At 29.1% G+C, this 16,839-nt stretch overlaps 2 protein-coding genes across 4 annotated transcripts in view; both read left to right on the plus strand.

Moving 5' to 3' along the window:
- The first annotated feature begins 287 nt into the window (after positions 1-287).
- LOC119606564 (ATP-binding cassette sub-family D member) lies at positions 288-3,380 on the plus strand. The gene is made up of 4 exons (XM_037960121.1): positions 288-1,360; positions 2,839-2,928; positions 3,005-3,130; positions 3,197-3,380. Exons 1-4 carry the CDS (start codon positions 288-290, stop codon positions 3,294-3,296), a joined length of 1,389 nt encoding a protein of 462 aa, XP_037816049.1. The 3' UTR covers positions 3,297-3,380.
- A 12,331-nt stretch (positions 3,381-15,711) lies between these two features.
- Positions 15,712-16,839, plus strand: part of LOC119606563 (fibulin-2-like) — a 175,918-nt gene continuing 174,790 nt past the window's right edge. The window contains exons 1-2 of one of the 3 annotated variants that reach the window (XM_037960119.1): positions 15,712-15,764; positions 15,867-16,169. The gene's annotated coding sequence lies outside the window, so the exon portion shown is untranslated. Of the gene's footprint in view, positions 16,170-16,839 lie in introns of all 3 variants that reach the window. The other 2 variants (XM_037960118.1, XM_037960120.1) reach the window with 2 other exon arrangements.

Here is a 16,839-nt window from a genome sequence, read left to right on the forward strand (position 1 = left end):
GTTTACTGTAGCTGCGAACTTAAAATTACGCTCTATATCGAGAAAAATGTAAAAAAAATCTTGGGACACCGGTGTCCCGTATACGCGAAAGAGTTAACAGATTTTTCTCTGAAAGAATATAGCATGAATACTTTTGAATTTTATTTTATCCGATCGTGTATATAGCAGAGGTTAAATTTAAAATAAATTATTTTTATCATATGTGCAAAGAATTAATTAATCTGAAAAAATTAGACTTTTAAAAGAAAACCCAAATTATAACTCATTATTATTTTTATAGAACGAATATGAAAAAAAAATTAAAATTGAATTGTATATATTTCTCTTTTAAAGGTCCTGCATTATCGATAACCGTAATTTCTCTAACAGCCCATATAATGAGAGTAGTTTCTCCGAAATTTGGGCAATTAGTATCTGAAGAAGCAAACCGTTACGGTTATCTACGTCACATACATTCGCGTATTATAACGAACGCAGAAGAAATTGCTTTCTACGGCGGCCACAAGGTGGAACTTCAACAACTTAGACAGGCCTATAATCGCCTGGTTAATCAAATGAACACAATATTTACGCAAAAATTGTGGTTTGTAATGCTAGAGCAATTCTTTATGAAATATGTGTGGTCGGGTACAGGCATGGTTATGGTTTCTCTACCAATATTAACTGGTGCTGTTACAAGCAAATCAACAAGCTCTTCTAATAACGACTCTACAGTTAGTGAACGTACTCAGTACTTAACGACAGCAAGGAATTTGTTGATTTCCGCAGCCGATGCTATTGAACGTTTGATGTCTTCATATAAAGAAGTTGTTGCACTGGCTGGCTATACATGTCGTGTGGCAGGAATGCTTGAGGTATTTGAAGAAACCGCTCAAGGAATCTACAGCAAAACAACTGTTGCAGAAAGCAATGAAACCCAGGGTATTATTGAATTCCGAAATGGCAAACCAATAGCTAAAGGTCGTATTATTTATAAGAGGGATCCCGACATGTCAATTTCTCTTATTGCTGTACCTGTCGTTACACCCAATTGTGATGTTGTGGTACCATGTTTGAATTTAAGCATAGAACCCGGCATGCATTTACTGATAACTGGGCCAAATGGTTGTGGTAAATCCAGTTTATTCCGTATTTTAAGTGGACTGTGGCCAATATACTCGGGAGAATTGCATATACCTCAACCGGTTGAAGGAAAACCTTGTATGTTCTACATACCACAACGTCCATACATGTCAATTGGTAGTCTTTGTGATCAAATCATCTATCCCGATTGTCGCGAAAATATGCTAAGGAAGGGCATAACAGAAAACGAATTAAGATCCATATTAAAAATGGTTTCCTTAGAACATTTAGTTCAAAGGTAAGAGAAATATATATTAAAATTAGAAATTATTTATTAAGATGATACTGCAGCGAAATACATATTTATATCATATCATGTCTAAAGATTAATCGAAGATCCACCGCACAACTACTTATATAAATTTTTTATATCGTTTTTATACCCTACACCACCATAGTGGTACCCTACACCACTTTTGTGCTGATGTTTGTAACGCAAAAAATATTGGTCCTACATCAACCTTAAAGTATACCGATCGACTCCGAGTCTCTTTCTTAGTCGATTAAGACATGTCCGGCTTGCTTTGTGTCTATGTGCAAAAGGTATGGCCGCAATTTTTAAGATATTTTGATGAAATTGGACAAACGGTCCATTATTTCATATAGCCCCCATACAACCGAAAATTCTGATTTAGGCCTTTTAGCTAATTACTACTGTTTATGCCAAAAAATAACATATAGCAATTTTCCTTATTATCCATATTTTTCTTATTTTCGATGCAAACCCTACGTCAATGTATATCAATGCTGATTGCTATGTGTTGCAGTATACTTGTCATAATGTTCTAAAGTAACTGTCATAGTGTGATAAATGTCGTAGATGCTTATTTGCGCCAGATCAAATTCTAACTCCTAACAATACAGTCCACCTATCCTTGGTAAGAAATCCTTTGTCCAACCGTTTAATAAATATACATAGAAAAATCCTAATTCTATTGTTTTATTTCTTTGCCTTTTCTTCCATTTATTAAATTGTACTGAGTACAAAATCATTGGGATTTTGTTTCGGCTCAGAGAGTTCAGCACCTTTTCCTTTTCTCCATCCATTTCCTTCTTACTTAAGAGATTCACCCAAACAACTACCTCAAATATACCAGCATATCTTAAAAAATCGGCACAACTAAGTTTTATGTAAGCATAAATGATACTACAGTATTGATCGGTTCTCATTTGACTCTAGCCCCCATACAAACTCCTCTTCAGTAAATGCCTTAAACGTCCATAACCATTAGTATCGCGAAATTCAGCACACCATAGTATAATATTTAAAAATAAAATCGTCCTCCAAATTTGACCCTATCTCCCATATAAACCCTCTTATAGAAAATTTGTTTTTCATATACATAAAATTTTTTTATAAAAAAATAAATAATTTTTAAATACACTCATAACTGGTATATCATATGGTCGGCCATGTCCGACTATACTTTCCTACTTGTTTTTTTAAGAACAGCAATAAGACATTTTAGAATTGGCCTCAATTGTCGGGTCATAGTAGTTTTTCCCTTTGAATATTATATTTGAACATCGTGGAGTATTTATCATTAGAAATAGACATAGATCGACAGTTCTCACTGTTCAGTTTTACAACGTTAAAAATAGCTGCATGTTAAATAAATATTCTTAACAGTTTGAGTTCTTAAAAATATTTTTTTATAAAATGTATTTCATTGTATTTGATTTATATGGCAATATATTTTATTATTATAATTCCAGGGATGGTTTTGATGTTATACGTGATTGGAAAGATATTTTATCAGGAGGAGAAAAGCAACGCATGGCTGTAGCCCGACTTTTCTACCATAAGTATACATTTTTATTTAAGTTTACTTTCTTGTTAAATGTAATTGACACTATTTTTCTTTTTGTCGTAATTTAATAGACCGAAATATGCCTTATTAGATGAATGCACCAGTGCAGTATCAATTGATGTAGAAAGTTCAATTTATGAAACTGCCAAAAGTATGGGCATTACTCTCTTGACTATTACACATCGACCGACCTTATGGTATGTTTAGTTTATGATTCTGATGAAGGAATATTATTAATATTTGTTTTTTTTTTTTTTTTGTAGGAAATTTCACACACATATATTAGAATTTGATGGTCAAGGTGGTTGGAGTTTCCGTCAAATGGAAGCCAATGAGCAACAGAGACAGTTCCCAATGCATTAAATGTTATTTCGTTTTGTATTATAATTATTTTTTTAATTTTGTTTTATATTTGTACAATATAATTACGACTAATTTAATTGTAAATTTTGTGTTTTACTTAAAACTTCTTATTAAAAACATCGCCAGTTTCCCTCTAGGCTAGGTTTATTTTGAAAATAAATATAAAAAAATTATATTGTACAGTATGGAAGACATCGAGATATATACCGTACCCTCCTTATACTCGACAAATTTATGTTTTGAGAAATTAATATATGATAATACAATTCAGCATAAATATAAAAAGTGAGTAAATCATGGTAGTAAAAGATACAAGGTATATATAGGGCAGCACGCGAAATTCGACACATGTATTGATTCGGTATCGCTAAATACATCATTCTTTGTTTAGATTATTTAAATCAGTTCTCATTTAAAGTTAAGTTAAATAGGTGCAAAATCTACGTCACATTATATTAACAAAATTTAGGAAAATTTTACCTGTTTGATTATAATTACTTTATAATAAAATATTTTTTACACAATAACATGGAAAAAACCCACTTTTAGTTCCGAAATTTTTAAATTCCAATCATCCATCACACACTTCTAAATACTACCAATAATCGTCAAATGGTGACCCTGTCAATAACTTACACTACATATCGGTTTCGAAATTGGTTATTGTCCAAAATAATAAGATTTTAATATTAAATTAAAATTTCGGATTATAAGAACGTACTGTGTTCAAAATGGCCGAATCCAAGCATATCACATTAATTTCAAAATAATATCTCTTTTCAAAAGTTAAAAATTCAACTTCTAATATGTCATTTGGAAGGTCCAATGACCGTCACACAGTGGTATAGGAAAAAAAAAGAGGGAAATAATTCGGTAACTTCTAAACGGTTAATTCGATTTTAATGAAATTTTGTATGCACAAAAAGGAGGTGTTGTCGAGTTTAGGTTTTGAATTTGGACCTTATAGGCCAACCAAGGGCCCGGCGGGGGGTCTTCAAATTAGGACACCTCGGCTATGTTAAATTTTTAAAACGATCCTATTTCTTCATTTGAGTTCCGATTTAAAAAAAATTTCGTATATAGAATCTCCTCATCGAGCACTATAAGCAGTAAATTATCTCTTATAGTTTAGGAGATATTCGCATTTGAAAATTAAAATTTTAAAATTTTTACCGTCCTTACTTTATTTTTTTGATAATAGCGGGTCCAAATATTCCCGATTTTCGCCATTTTTTTTATTCGCTTAACAACAAGTTTATATATCAAGCAGTGAAAGAATTATGTAAAAATCATGACTGAGTCCAGAGTTATAGGCATTTTAATTTAAAAAATTAAAAAAAGGCGATTTTTTGCCATTTTTTTGGGAAAAAGGTATCTTTTTCTTTTTAAGTTATCTAAAAAGTTTCTAAGAAGATGTATATAGAATTTATACTTTTTGGAAAGCTGACTTTACATAAAATACGATAAATGAAACAAAACCTAAAAATTTTTGATACCGAGGGGACCAGGTCCATCCAAAAAAACCCTATTTTTTATGGAAAATTCAATTTTGAGCAAAAATTCTCAAATCGCATAGTCGATATCAAATTATAGTGACCTGTTTTATATGACCCAATATGTTCTTAATCATTTTGTAACGGGTTTCGATAACCCCGCCCCTGGTATGGATATAATAGGCAAAAAACCAAAAAATCACATTTTTGGGATTTTTTAAAACTTTTTTGGGAATTCCGGGATTTCTAATAAGAAAATTCGAAATTTTTATTTAATTTTGGATTTTGAGTAAAAAAATCTACCTAACTGAAAAATTTCATCAAAAAATATTCATAAATAAAATTTTTATTGCAATTTGAAAAATTTGTATCTTCGCAAAAACTGAATAAAAAACATTTTTTAATTTTTTTTTTAAAAAAATCTTCCGCGAATTTTTTAATTTTCAAATGTTTTTTAAGTGACTCAACATCTTTTAGAGAATTTTTACATATATTAAAAAAATATATTGAAAATAATAGTACTAGGTAAATTCTCTAAAAGATGTTGAGTTTTCCCTAATTAATTTGTAACTTAAAAAATCGGAACTCAAATGAAGAAATAGGATCGTTTTAAAAATTTAACATAGCCGAGGTGTCCTAATTTGAGGACCCCCCGCCGGGCCCCTGGTTGGCCTAAACCTAAACTCGACAACACCTCCTCTTTGTGCATACCAAATTTCATTAAAATCGGATTAACCGTTTAGAAGTTACCGAATTATTTCCCTCTTTTTTTTTCCTACACCACTGTGCGTCAGATCTAAAATCCGGGGTCTAAAGTGGAAAAATTTCGACCCAAATTTCAGGATTTCGGATCTAAAAGTGGATTTTTTCGAAGTTATTGTTTAAAAAATATTTCATTATAAAGTAATTATATTCAAATTGGTAAAATTTTTATAAATTTTGTAAATATCATTAAACCAAATATATAATGAATTTTTGCACTAATTTAACTTCAGCTTAAATGAGAGCTCAAATAACAAAAATATCCAGAAAAAAGTAGTAAATAATAACACGGTGTGACAAAATTACAAAAAATCAATACACTCATTGCGAGACCTAGTGAAGTTGGTAGGTCTAGTAGAGTAGATTACAGTACCATTTTTAGAATATTCAATATACCCTAAAAATCGGAAGATATTGGAAAAAAAGTTTTTTGTTGTCTAGACAGACCAAAAAAAATTATATCTCAAAATTTTCATAACCGATTTAATATTTTTCAACTGTTTTGGAAAGAGTTTCCTTTGTACTTTACAAAAAGTACACACACTTTTATATTTTTTAAGGAAATGTGTAAAATATTTAGATCTAAATACAAATTTTTATATATTTTTTTTTTTTAATTTTTTTACGATTCACGATAATTTTTGACCCACACTTTATTAGAAAACATATTTTTAAAATATTTTTTTATTTTATGAATAAAATAAGATATGAAAGGTTGAAATTAGATAAAAACTGACAGAAATAGATTTATTTTCGTAAAAATAAAAATTTACCAAATCTCTCATTTCTAAAGTAAAATATCAACGTAAGATATGCAACACAAATATAAGCTTTATTATTCAAATTGATAATTTACTTTAGAAATGAGGGATTTGGTAAATTTTTGTTTTTACGAAAATAAATCTAAAATAAAAAAATATTTGCAAAATATGTTTTCAAATAAAGTGAATACTGAATTGTAAAAAAAATGGAAAACAATATAAAAATTTGTATTTAGATCTAAATATTTTACACATTTCCGTAAAAAATATAAAAGTGTGTATACTTTTTAAAAAGGACAAAGGAAACTCTTTTTCATAACGGTTGAAAAATATTAAATCGGTTAAGAAAATGTTGAGATATAATTTTTTTTTGGTCTATCTAGTCAACAAAAAGCGTTTTTTCCAATATCTTCCGATTTTTAGGATATATTGAAGATTCTAAAAATGGTAAAATGATATACTCATCTAGGTCTATAAAAAGCATTATATCGCGTAATGAGTGTTTTTGAGTGTCATAATTGTTTTTAATAAATAAATGTGTTACTTTTTGATTTTGGAAAAAATAATATCCGTTTTTAAATAAAACCAATTATCAGCATTTCTGTATACTTATTTTTGTGATTAACTGTATAAATGAACTTTTTTATTTGTTCACTTACGTTTTGTGTTATCTAGAACAAATATTTATAATTTATTTATATATAATTCAAAATTGTATGATAAGATTTACATACATATCTTTTGCTCATCATTTTCAAGAATTATTTAGAATTTGAAATTATATTCTTCGAAAACTTTTTTGAAATGAAAAAAATATAAACTCAAAACCGTAAAAAGTTTCTTTACTCACAAACCATAAATGAAAACATACAGTGTCTCTCATAAGTATTCGAATTTGGGTAAACTATGAAAAGAAACCAAATTTAATAATATATTTTGTGTGGAAAATACATAAATTAATAAATTAATTTGTTATATTGTCTAGATAGTCCTTAGTTTGGATATCACGCCCCTTAAAACTTGAAAATTTTACATTTACTTAAATTAGTTGTGCTTTTTTTTTTAAATAGTCCATGAAACTACTCCACAAAAGTATGCGAATTTTTCCTGTATTTCATATTTGATCATATTATACGATACACAAATTCTAGAATCGCATGGTTTTATGCTTAATATTGTTTTAAGGGGTTACTATCAACCGCATGGATATATTTTTGACCCATTTGGTCCACAATTTTGGGGGATTTGTACCCTCTTTTCATGTAATATCATTAAAATGGCGATTTTTGGCTATATTTGTAATAATATTTTTTGTTATAAGGATCTGTACTTAAACGTTCCAAGATGTATTTTTGGTATCGTTTTTCAGTTTCTAATTGAATTATCTGGATCATAAGTCCCTTTTCATACCTCTAGGGACGATATTTTCCGACAAAGTTGTCTAGTGTATATTCATGTACATATTGGCACTAATATATTTTAAATTTTCAATATATTATAGCGGTATACAACCCCAAAACATGCCTTAACAAAACGTCATCCTATATAGTAGATTTCAGTTTTTACTACTCCACAGTGGGGCAAAATGGAAATTTTTTGGAAATAAATCTGGCATTTCTAAACGGCTGATCCGATCGGGATAAAATTTGGCGTGAGCGTAGCCAAGGAGTATTCGAGTTTAAGTTTTGAAGATGAACCCTGGAGATGCCCCAGGGACGGCGCTGTGGCGGCTCAAAGTAGGGTACCTACGACATGTAAAATTTTTAAACTCGTGCCATTTTTTTGTTTTTCACCCAAATACAAAGATTTTTATATTTTGTGAAAGCGCTCGACGAGATCTTGAAAAAACATGCTTAGACATACTACTTATCTCTTATAATATCCGAGTTATAGGCATTTAAAAATTTAGTGATACAAAATTTACCATACCTTGGTCCGCCTTTTTTTGAATACCGGGCGTAATTTTGGACCAAATGGACTCAATTTTTTCTTGTTAGTTAGACAACAAAATTTCCAATAATATACAAAAAATTTCAGATCAATATTGTTTACAGATCCAAAAATATACGTTTTTTAATCTAAAAATTCAAAAAATTTTAGATTTTTGGCGTTTTTTTTGCCAAAAATGTGTCTTAACTCTTTTATTAATAAAATAAAATTTTTATTAAGAACATATAACAATTTTAAAGTTTTCTAAAAGGTATCTTTACGCAGAACGCTTTGGCGTAAAAAACTTGTCCTATTTTTTGAAAATGTTGCCACTGCGTCCTTCCGAATATGACCTATTTTTTATCAATACTTCAACTTTGGGCGACATGTTCTAAAATCCCAAAGCTGGGATCAGAAAACTGAAAGCAGTTTTGGAAACCTCAATATGTTTTCTATTTACTCCAAAAGTATTTTCCCAGCCCTGAAAGAAATGTGGACCCTATGGGCAAAAAAGTAAAAAATCCCATTTTTGGGATTTTCATTCCTATTTTTGGGAATTGCGGGATGCCCTTTGACCTTTTCAATTTTTTTTTTGGATATTCTTATTTGAAATGACAAATTTAACAAGCGTTGAAAATTTCATTGAGTTTTGTTCATAAATAAAGATTTTGTCATATATTACATATTTGTTTAATTTCTAAAACTATGATTTATATCAAAATTTTAATAGGATCGCAGATAGCTACAACAATTTAGTCCATATTTATCCCTTAATATCATTTTTTAGTTAGATATGGAAATTCTCGACCCTTTACAAAAAATTTCAAGCCAATATCTCAATTACATTCAAAAATATGTTCATTTAAACCTGTGTCCTTTAATTTCATCTTTTTCATATTTTAGTATTAAGTATGACAGAACATACATTTGGTGTTGAATAAAATATTTGGACAATTTTTAAAAATTATTTAGTTAATTATTTTATTATAATATTGTATATAAAATAAAAAAATTATAATTTTATTATGAGCCACGCACAACAACACCTAAATCACCCCACACAAATTACCTTTCCCGCCCACCGAAATATAAAACACAATTTAATACAATATCATCAGTTAGTATAATAGCTTTTTTTATTTGAACTGTTTATCTTAAACATAATACAATTAATTCTTACAACCTACTTATATAGTTAATTCCTAACACTACTTATTTTCTATAAAATAATCTGTCATATCGGTATACATATCCAGAAGGTAATATAAGTCCTTTAAATCTTCCTTGTTTTGAGATGATAGAGTTTCATAACAAATCCATCTTTTTCGCATAGTTGAAAGAACAGGATCAGAAGATAGAAGTAAACTATTAAAAATATCTTCATTCTGTGATTGCCTGGAGCATTTTCTTGAGCTGAATAGTTGAACATGCTTAAAATCTCGATTCCTCGCTTCCTGGGCTTCTTCTGTTAACTCTCCAAGTGGAAGAATATTCGATTCAATTATTATTTGACCATGACACAATACTTTGTGTACTGTTGGTGTTAGTTCCCTCCATGGATACAGAGATACAAGTAATTTAGAAATTTCAGATGTGTATTCCCCAAATCGATTTTCATTAATTTTATGTTTACTATTCAGTGCCATTAAAATAGTTTTAACTCTTCGAAGCAACTCCTTGTCGATTCCAGTTATTTTTGAAGTAATTTCAAAATCACGAAAAAACCTTCTCGATGTATTACCGTCATTTGTACTACCGCAACTTGAAAGTGGTTTGTCGATGTTTAATCCCATCTGAACTTTAAATTCTTCTTGGATTCTGCTTTTTTCCGCAGCTCTCAGTTCTTTCAATTCTTCATTATTTTTTGTTTATTTAGTAGGATAGTTTGTTTTTTTTTCCTGGATCGCCTTGTATGATGGTAATATATTGTGTCCTTTTTCATGCAGAGCTTTCCTTAATATTTGGTACTTATTTCGACTGAGACCCAGTTCCAACATAAGCGCTATTGCTTCCTCTTCAGTAAAATTTGATTATGATGTTGGAGTTGGTATACTTTCCACAATTCGCTTAAGTCGTTTTGGTGATGCATTAGGAAGAATAGTTGCAATATGTACGACACCCATATGTTGGTTTTCCTTTTTCAGCATTTCGTTAAATGTATCAGCAATTTCCTCATTTGAGATTGAAAAAAGTTTTTGTGTGACCCTCTTTTTTTTACCTTGAACATAAGTCTTCGTATGACTTGCAAGGCGCTCCTGTTGATGTGTTGTAAGTTGAGATTTCCGTAGTAGTTTCCATCCAACTACAAAATTTTAATCGAAATTTCTTTTGATTTCCATCCACAGACTTACTTTTTACATCAAAAAGTTTTAAAAAGTTTTCAATTTTTGATATGCCTGTTTTGTCTACTTTTCTACTATATGTAGTTTTTATATAATTTGAAATGTCTTCAATTCTTTCTGGCCCTTTTGAAGATATACTCCATAAAACGGAACACAACTCTTCGTACTTTAATGTAATCTTCATTGTAGATTTATTAAATATGGTACTTAAAATCTGAGAAGTTTACTTATATACCAATTCTTGTCATTTCCGATACAAGTATTCCAAAGTAAAAAATTACGAATTGTCTACCTATTAACATTTAGGACTATATTACTATAACCTGTAATTCAGTCATTGATATTTCTTATTAGTGAATGAATCGAAATTATCATTACCTGTATATTTTTACCTACATGATCATAAACGAAACAGAACGAAATGATCTGTCGAAAAAATTTAGGTAAAAAATAGTTATAAATTTTTGAAAATTTAAGCATAATTAGACCTTTAAATTATAAGGATAAGCAAACAAATAGAAAATAGGTAAATATAAGATTTAAATATGTGCTGTCATACTTAATACTAAAATATGAAAAAGATGAAATTAAAGGACACAGGTTTAAATGAACATATTTTTGAATGTAATTGAGATATTGGCTTGAAATTTTTTGTAAAGGGTCGAGAATTTCCATATCTAACTAAAAAATGATATTAAGGGATAAATATGGACTAAATTGTTGTAGCTATCTGCGATCCTATTAAAATTTTGATATAAATCATAGTTTTAGAAATTAAACAAATATGTAATATATGACAAAATCTTTATTTATGAACAAAACTCAATGAAATTTTCAACGCTTGTTAAATTTGTCATTTCAAATAAGAATATGCAAAAAAAAAATTGAAAAGGTCAAAGGGCATCCCGCAATTCCCAAAAATAGGAATGAAAATCCCAAAAATGGGATTTTTTACTTTTTTGCCCATAGGGTCCACATTTCTTTCAGGGCTGGGAAAATACTTTTGGAGTAAATAGAAAACATATTGAGGTTTCCAAAACTGCTTTCAGTTTTCTGATCCCAGCTTTGGGATTTTAGAACATGTCGCCCAAAGTTGAAGTTTTGATAAAAAATAGGTCATATTCGGAAGGACGCAGTGGCAACATTTTCAAAAAATAGGACAAGTTTTTTACGCCAAAGCGTTCTGCGTAAAGATACCTTTTAGAAACCTATAAAATTGTTATATATTCTTAATAAAAATTTTATTTTATTAATAAAAGAGTTAAGACACATTTTTGGCAAAAAAACGCCAAAAATCTAAAATTTTTTGAATATTTAAATTAAAAAACGTATATTTTTGGATCTGTAAACAATATTGATCTGAAATTTTTTGTATATTATTGGAAATTTTGTTGTCTAACTAACAAGAAAAAATTGAGTCCATTTGGTCCAAAATTACGCCCGGTATTCAAAAAAAGGCGGACCAAGGTATGGTAAATTTTGTATCACTAAATTTTTAAATGCTTATAACTCGGATATTATAAGAGATAAGTAGTATGTCCAAGCATGTTTTTTCAAGATCTCGTCGAGCGCTTTCACAAAATATAAAAATCTTTGTATTTGGGTGAAAAACAAAAAAATGGCACGAGTTTAAAAATTTTACATGTCGTAGGTACCCTACTTTGAGCCGCCACAGCGCCGTCCCTGGGGCATCTGCAGGGTTCATCTTCAAAACTTAAACTCGAATACTCCTTGGCTACGCTCACGCCAAATTTTATCCCGATCGGATCAGCCGTTTAGAAATGCCAGATTTATTTCCAAAAAATTTCCATTCTGCCCCACTGTGTACTCGTAACTTTTACGTTTATGTTGCCCGTTACAATAACACTGTAAGTCCAAAATTTTGGTTTTAATTTGATCATAGTAAATAATATTTAAACAAATATCAACATTTTTGTGTTTGAGATCATAATGATATCGTGCCATGCAGCATGGAGGCCATTGGTATATAAAAATAATGATTTTACTGTTTTGAATGGTGTTTCTTCGAGGCATGTTTTGGAGTTGTACATTTCCACAACACATTGAAAACTTAAAATGTATAAAAGCTGATATCTAAAAGAATATATACCAGAAAACTTTCCTCGAAAATAGTTGATCCTAGTATTATAAAAATGGACTTAAGTTCCAATATATTGAATTAGCAACAGAAGAATGATCCGAATAATTTATCTTGGAACGTTTAAATACAGATTCTTGTAACAAAAAATATTATTTTTAGATACCCCAAGGGGTCTTTTAAGTGCCAATATCAAATATTTGTTTTATCTCTGGAAAAAAGGAGAAAAATTTACAATTATGGCCAAAAATCGCCATTTTATTCATGATATTACATGAAAAGAGGGTATAAATTCCCCAAAATTGTGGACCGAATGGGCCAAAAATATATCCCCTTAAAACAATATTACGCATAAAAACCATTCGATTCTAAAATTTGTGTTGCGTATAATATGATCAAATGTGAAATACAGGAAAAATTCGTATACTTTTGTGAGGCAATTTCATGAACTTTTTTTTAAAGCACAATTAATTTAAGTCAATGCAAATTTTTCAAGTTTTAAAAAGCGTGATATCAAATATAAGGACTATCTAGACAATATAACAAATTAATTTTTATTTATTTATTTATTTTGCACACAAAATATATTATTATATTTGGTTTCTTTTTATATTTTAGGTAGAAAAATGGATATTTCACGTAAATGTAGAAATTTAACCCTTTATGACAGGGTATATTTTTGAGTTTCAATGGAGAAAGTTATTTATTTTGTTCTAAATTGTATATCAACACCTTAATTAACTAATCTATGTATATTTCCTGTAAAGGCCAGAAAAAGCATTTCTGACAATGTTGCAAGACAAAAATTGTAAGTTGACACGGCTGTTAGACATTTTCTGAAAAATTTTCTGACAATATTGTAAGATCTAACAACCGTGTATACATAGCTTAAGTTGGTTTGAAAAATATAATATTTTTCTAAGTTATTATTACAGTTTTTTCAAAATCTATTTAAGGAAAGTAATATCAATGCGTTGACCGGAAATAAAGGGTTAAGTTTAATTGCATGTGATTACAGTTTTAATCTTTCACTTATTAAATTTTTGCCTATTTTATTATAATTACAAACAAAACAGCAGCAAGCAAAGTACAATTTTTTTTACAGAGTAAATAAAGAAAAATAATTTTATTCAAATATTGTGAAGCAGCAAAAAAACTTTAGGTACATTTAGACTTTAAAGGACTATAAATAACTTTATTCAATTACAGATAATTAGAGATAAAAGTTTGTTAAAAATAATTCATTCCTTTATAAATAAATTCAATGAAAAATTAGTATCCTTAAGAAAAATTAAAAGTACTTAAGATTTGTTAGTGTCCGACTAAACGCTTGCTGAAATTTTCTACCCGTATTGGTGCACGATTTAACTCACATTGCCCTTATAAAAAATAATATTATGCAGCAATCGGTATAAAATTTGCGCAAATCAATTTTATAATCCACAAATTTTCCGATTTTCGACATACATTATAGCATGCCATGGCATTTAGAACTTACTTGTGCAAAATTTTAAGACGATTGTTCCATAATCACATACATTCTAAGGGTTCAAACCGCATTTCGGAAAAACATTTGTCTGGGTGTTATGTTTAAAGTGGAAAAAATATTGACTATTTTTAATAATTCTTTATCAGCAGATAACATTTCTGAAATAATTTAATCATCTGGCTATTCATATTTGGCCCCTATTGTGCAGACGGACATACATATGTCGATTATTCGACATTTTCCAAAAACCGGTTTTCGAATAGTTGACATTTTAAAAAAAAAAACAGTTGACATTTTTCAATTTCAGAAAAAAACCGCTTAACCGGTTTTTCATTATAAATAACAAAATCTATTTTAATTTGAAAAAAAAATAACGATTATGTTTAAATATGATTAATAAAACATGGCCCGAACTGATTTTTAACAGTATACAAGATTATAACTTTAGATCTAGTCGTCTAATTTACATTATTACTTTAATGGATGAAAGTGGGACTTTTCCGTTAAACATAATAAACTATGTAATCCTAGCTTATTCCAAAATCCCTGTTTAGACAATTTTTATAGGCATTCCAACACTTAATATTTTATAATAATATTTTAGCCGCAAATTATTTATTGTACATAATTGGAATAAATTTTACAAATAAAATTTGTTAATTAATTAGGAAAATAAAAAAAGTTTAATAAAAGGTGTGTTACAAAAATATACTCTAGTTTCTGGACTCCAATATTTTTAAAATTTAGACGGGCTGCATTATTATTTATGTACTTCAAAATTTAATTTAAGTAATCTTTGAATACAAAGATTACTTAAATTCTATATTCGAAAAATCAACATTTAGAAAATACCGACACTGCAGAAAAACCGGTTGAAAAACCGAGTCGATAACCCTAATATGTACCTAGATCGACCAAGAATATTCCAAAGACACGGAATATATGTATGTAGAATTCTAATGCTATATCTTGATGTCTGATAACTAGTGAGAGCTTGAGTTTAAATGTTATGGAAACATTTTAAAATTGTGCGACAAGTTTTCCCAAGGTTCTTACCGTTTTGTTAGAGAAGGGCTATAGTTATACATGTATAGTTTTATACATCAATCCCTATTCAAGTTTACTACTTCGTACAGGAGTTGGAAACCCTAATATTTACATGTAAATATGTAAAAAAATGCGATAATATTGTAATATTCCCAAAAAAATCATTGATAAAACATATGAAGGGCATATTTTAAATTTTCCTAAATACTCATACACAAACTCAGATCAATACCAACTTTATTATTTTAAATAAAATTAAAAAGACAAACGTATATGTACGTAGAATATGATATTGAACTTCAAATATAAATATTTATTTGTTATTTGTGGCACCAATGTTTACGACAGCCTGTGTGGTCGGTCAGCACATTAGTTTATCTGTCTGCCAAGGCGGAATGTTGTTGCTGTGCAGCTCATAATGTGATGATGGTCATATAAAAATAAATACTATATACTACACTATGATGACAATAATTTACGATTGTTGTTCATAAGCCATATAATAATTTTTTTTATCTTAGTGCACCGACGACATCTATCCACTTGGGTAAGAGACAGCCAGAGTAGTTGTATTGATAGTGTCGTACATATTGTTAGAGATAAATGCGTGAATTGTTTTATATTTATTTTTTTGTTGATTTTTCTTTAGTTTTCTTTTAAAAACAAGAAAGAAACAGCTTGAATACAAAAATTTTTCCAGACGTACACATTTCCATTATCGTTTTCTTTTTTTGGTTCATTTAATACATATTAAATATTTGCTAAATGTATTTAAAATTTGGTTAATTATTTATATAAAAATTTATAAAAAAAACATCTTGTTAATTTATACGTAAAAAAATAGAACCAAACCAAAATATGTCAAATTTTAAAATACAGTTCAAAATTTACACTTTTTGCACTGTGTTGTGTTTTCTACAGCTGCAAATGGTTCATCCTGTTACAACGACGGGTAAGTTTGAAATAAAATATCGACCACCACACACAATCTATTGAACGGCTGCATGCATTTTACGTAGACAACTAACAAACAGACTTTATTCTGTGTTTATATAAACAAATATAAATGTACGTAGATACCATGCAGTAATATAAATAAATAAACATGTATCAAGATCAAAATATATGTTTTTTGTTATATTATTTATTTACATTTCTTTCATAATACATACTGGAAAAATGTGTCCATGTTTTTTTATAAAAGTGCAACTATGTTTGTGTGTAATTGATATGTACATATACATATGTATGTATGTACATTAGAGTACTCCAAGCTTGTATGAAGGAAAAAAAATTTATCCGACAGTCCACCGCGCCCCCTCTGGAATTGTTCTACGGCTTGTAAAAGTATGTCATGCAAATTAGGATGATAGAATAACAGGTGCCGCAACGGTTCTGAAGTTTCCAAGTACATTTACAAGAAGAAAAAATAGACTTTTTTCAGTTTTTGCTTAAATTTTGAAACTTTCTAATAAACTTTGCACTTTATTGTAAAGGAATCGCAATGTGCAAAGAATAAGCATTTCAGAAAGATAAAAAACACAAAAATTGGTTGGAAACTTCTAAAGTTATTGCAAATTCCCCAGACCATTAACGTGTCTCACAACACATATGTAAATTAG

Source organism: Lucilia sericata, unplaced genomic scaffold (assembly GCF_015586225.1).
Source record: "Lucilia sericata isolate MDLA Ls3-8-SP2 unplaced genomic scaffold, ASM1558622v1 Contig000602F_arrow, whole genome shotgun sequence".
Lineage (NCBI taxonomy): Eukaryota > Metazoa > Arthropoda > Insecta > Diptera > Calliphoridae > Lucilia > Lucilia sericata.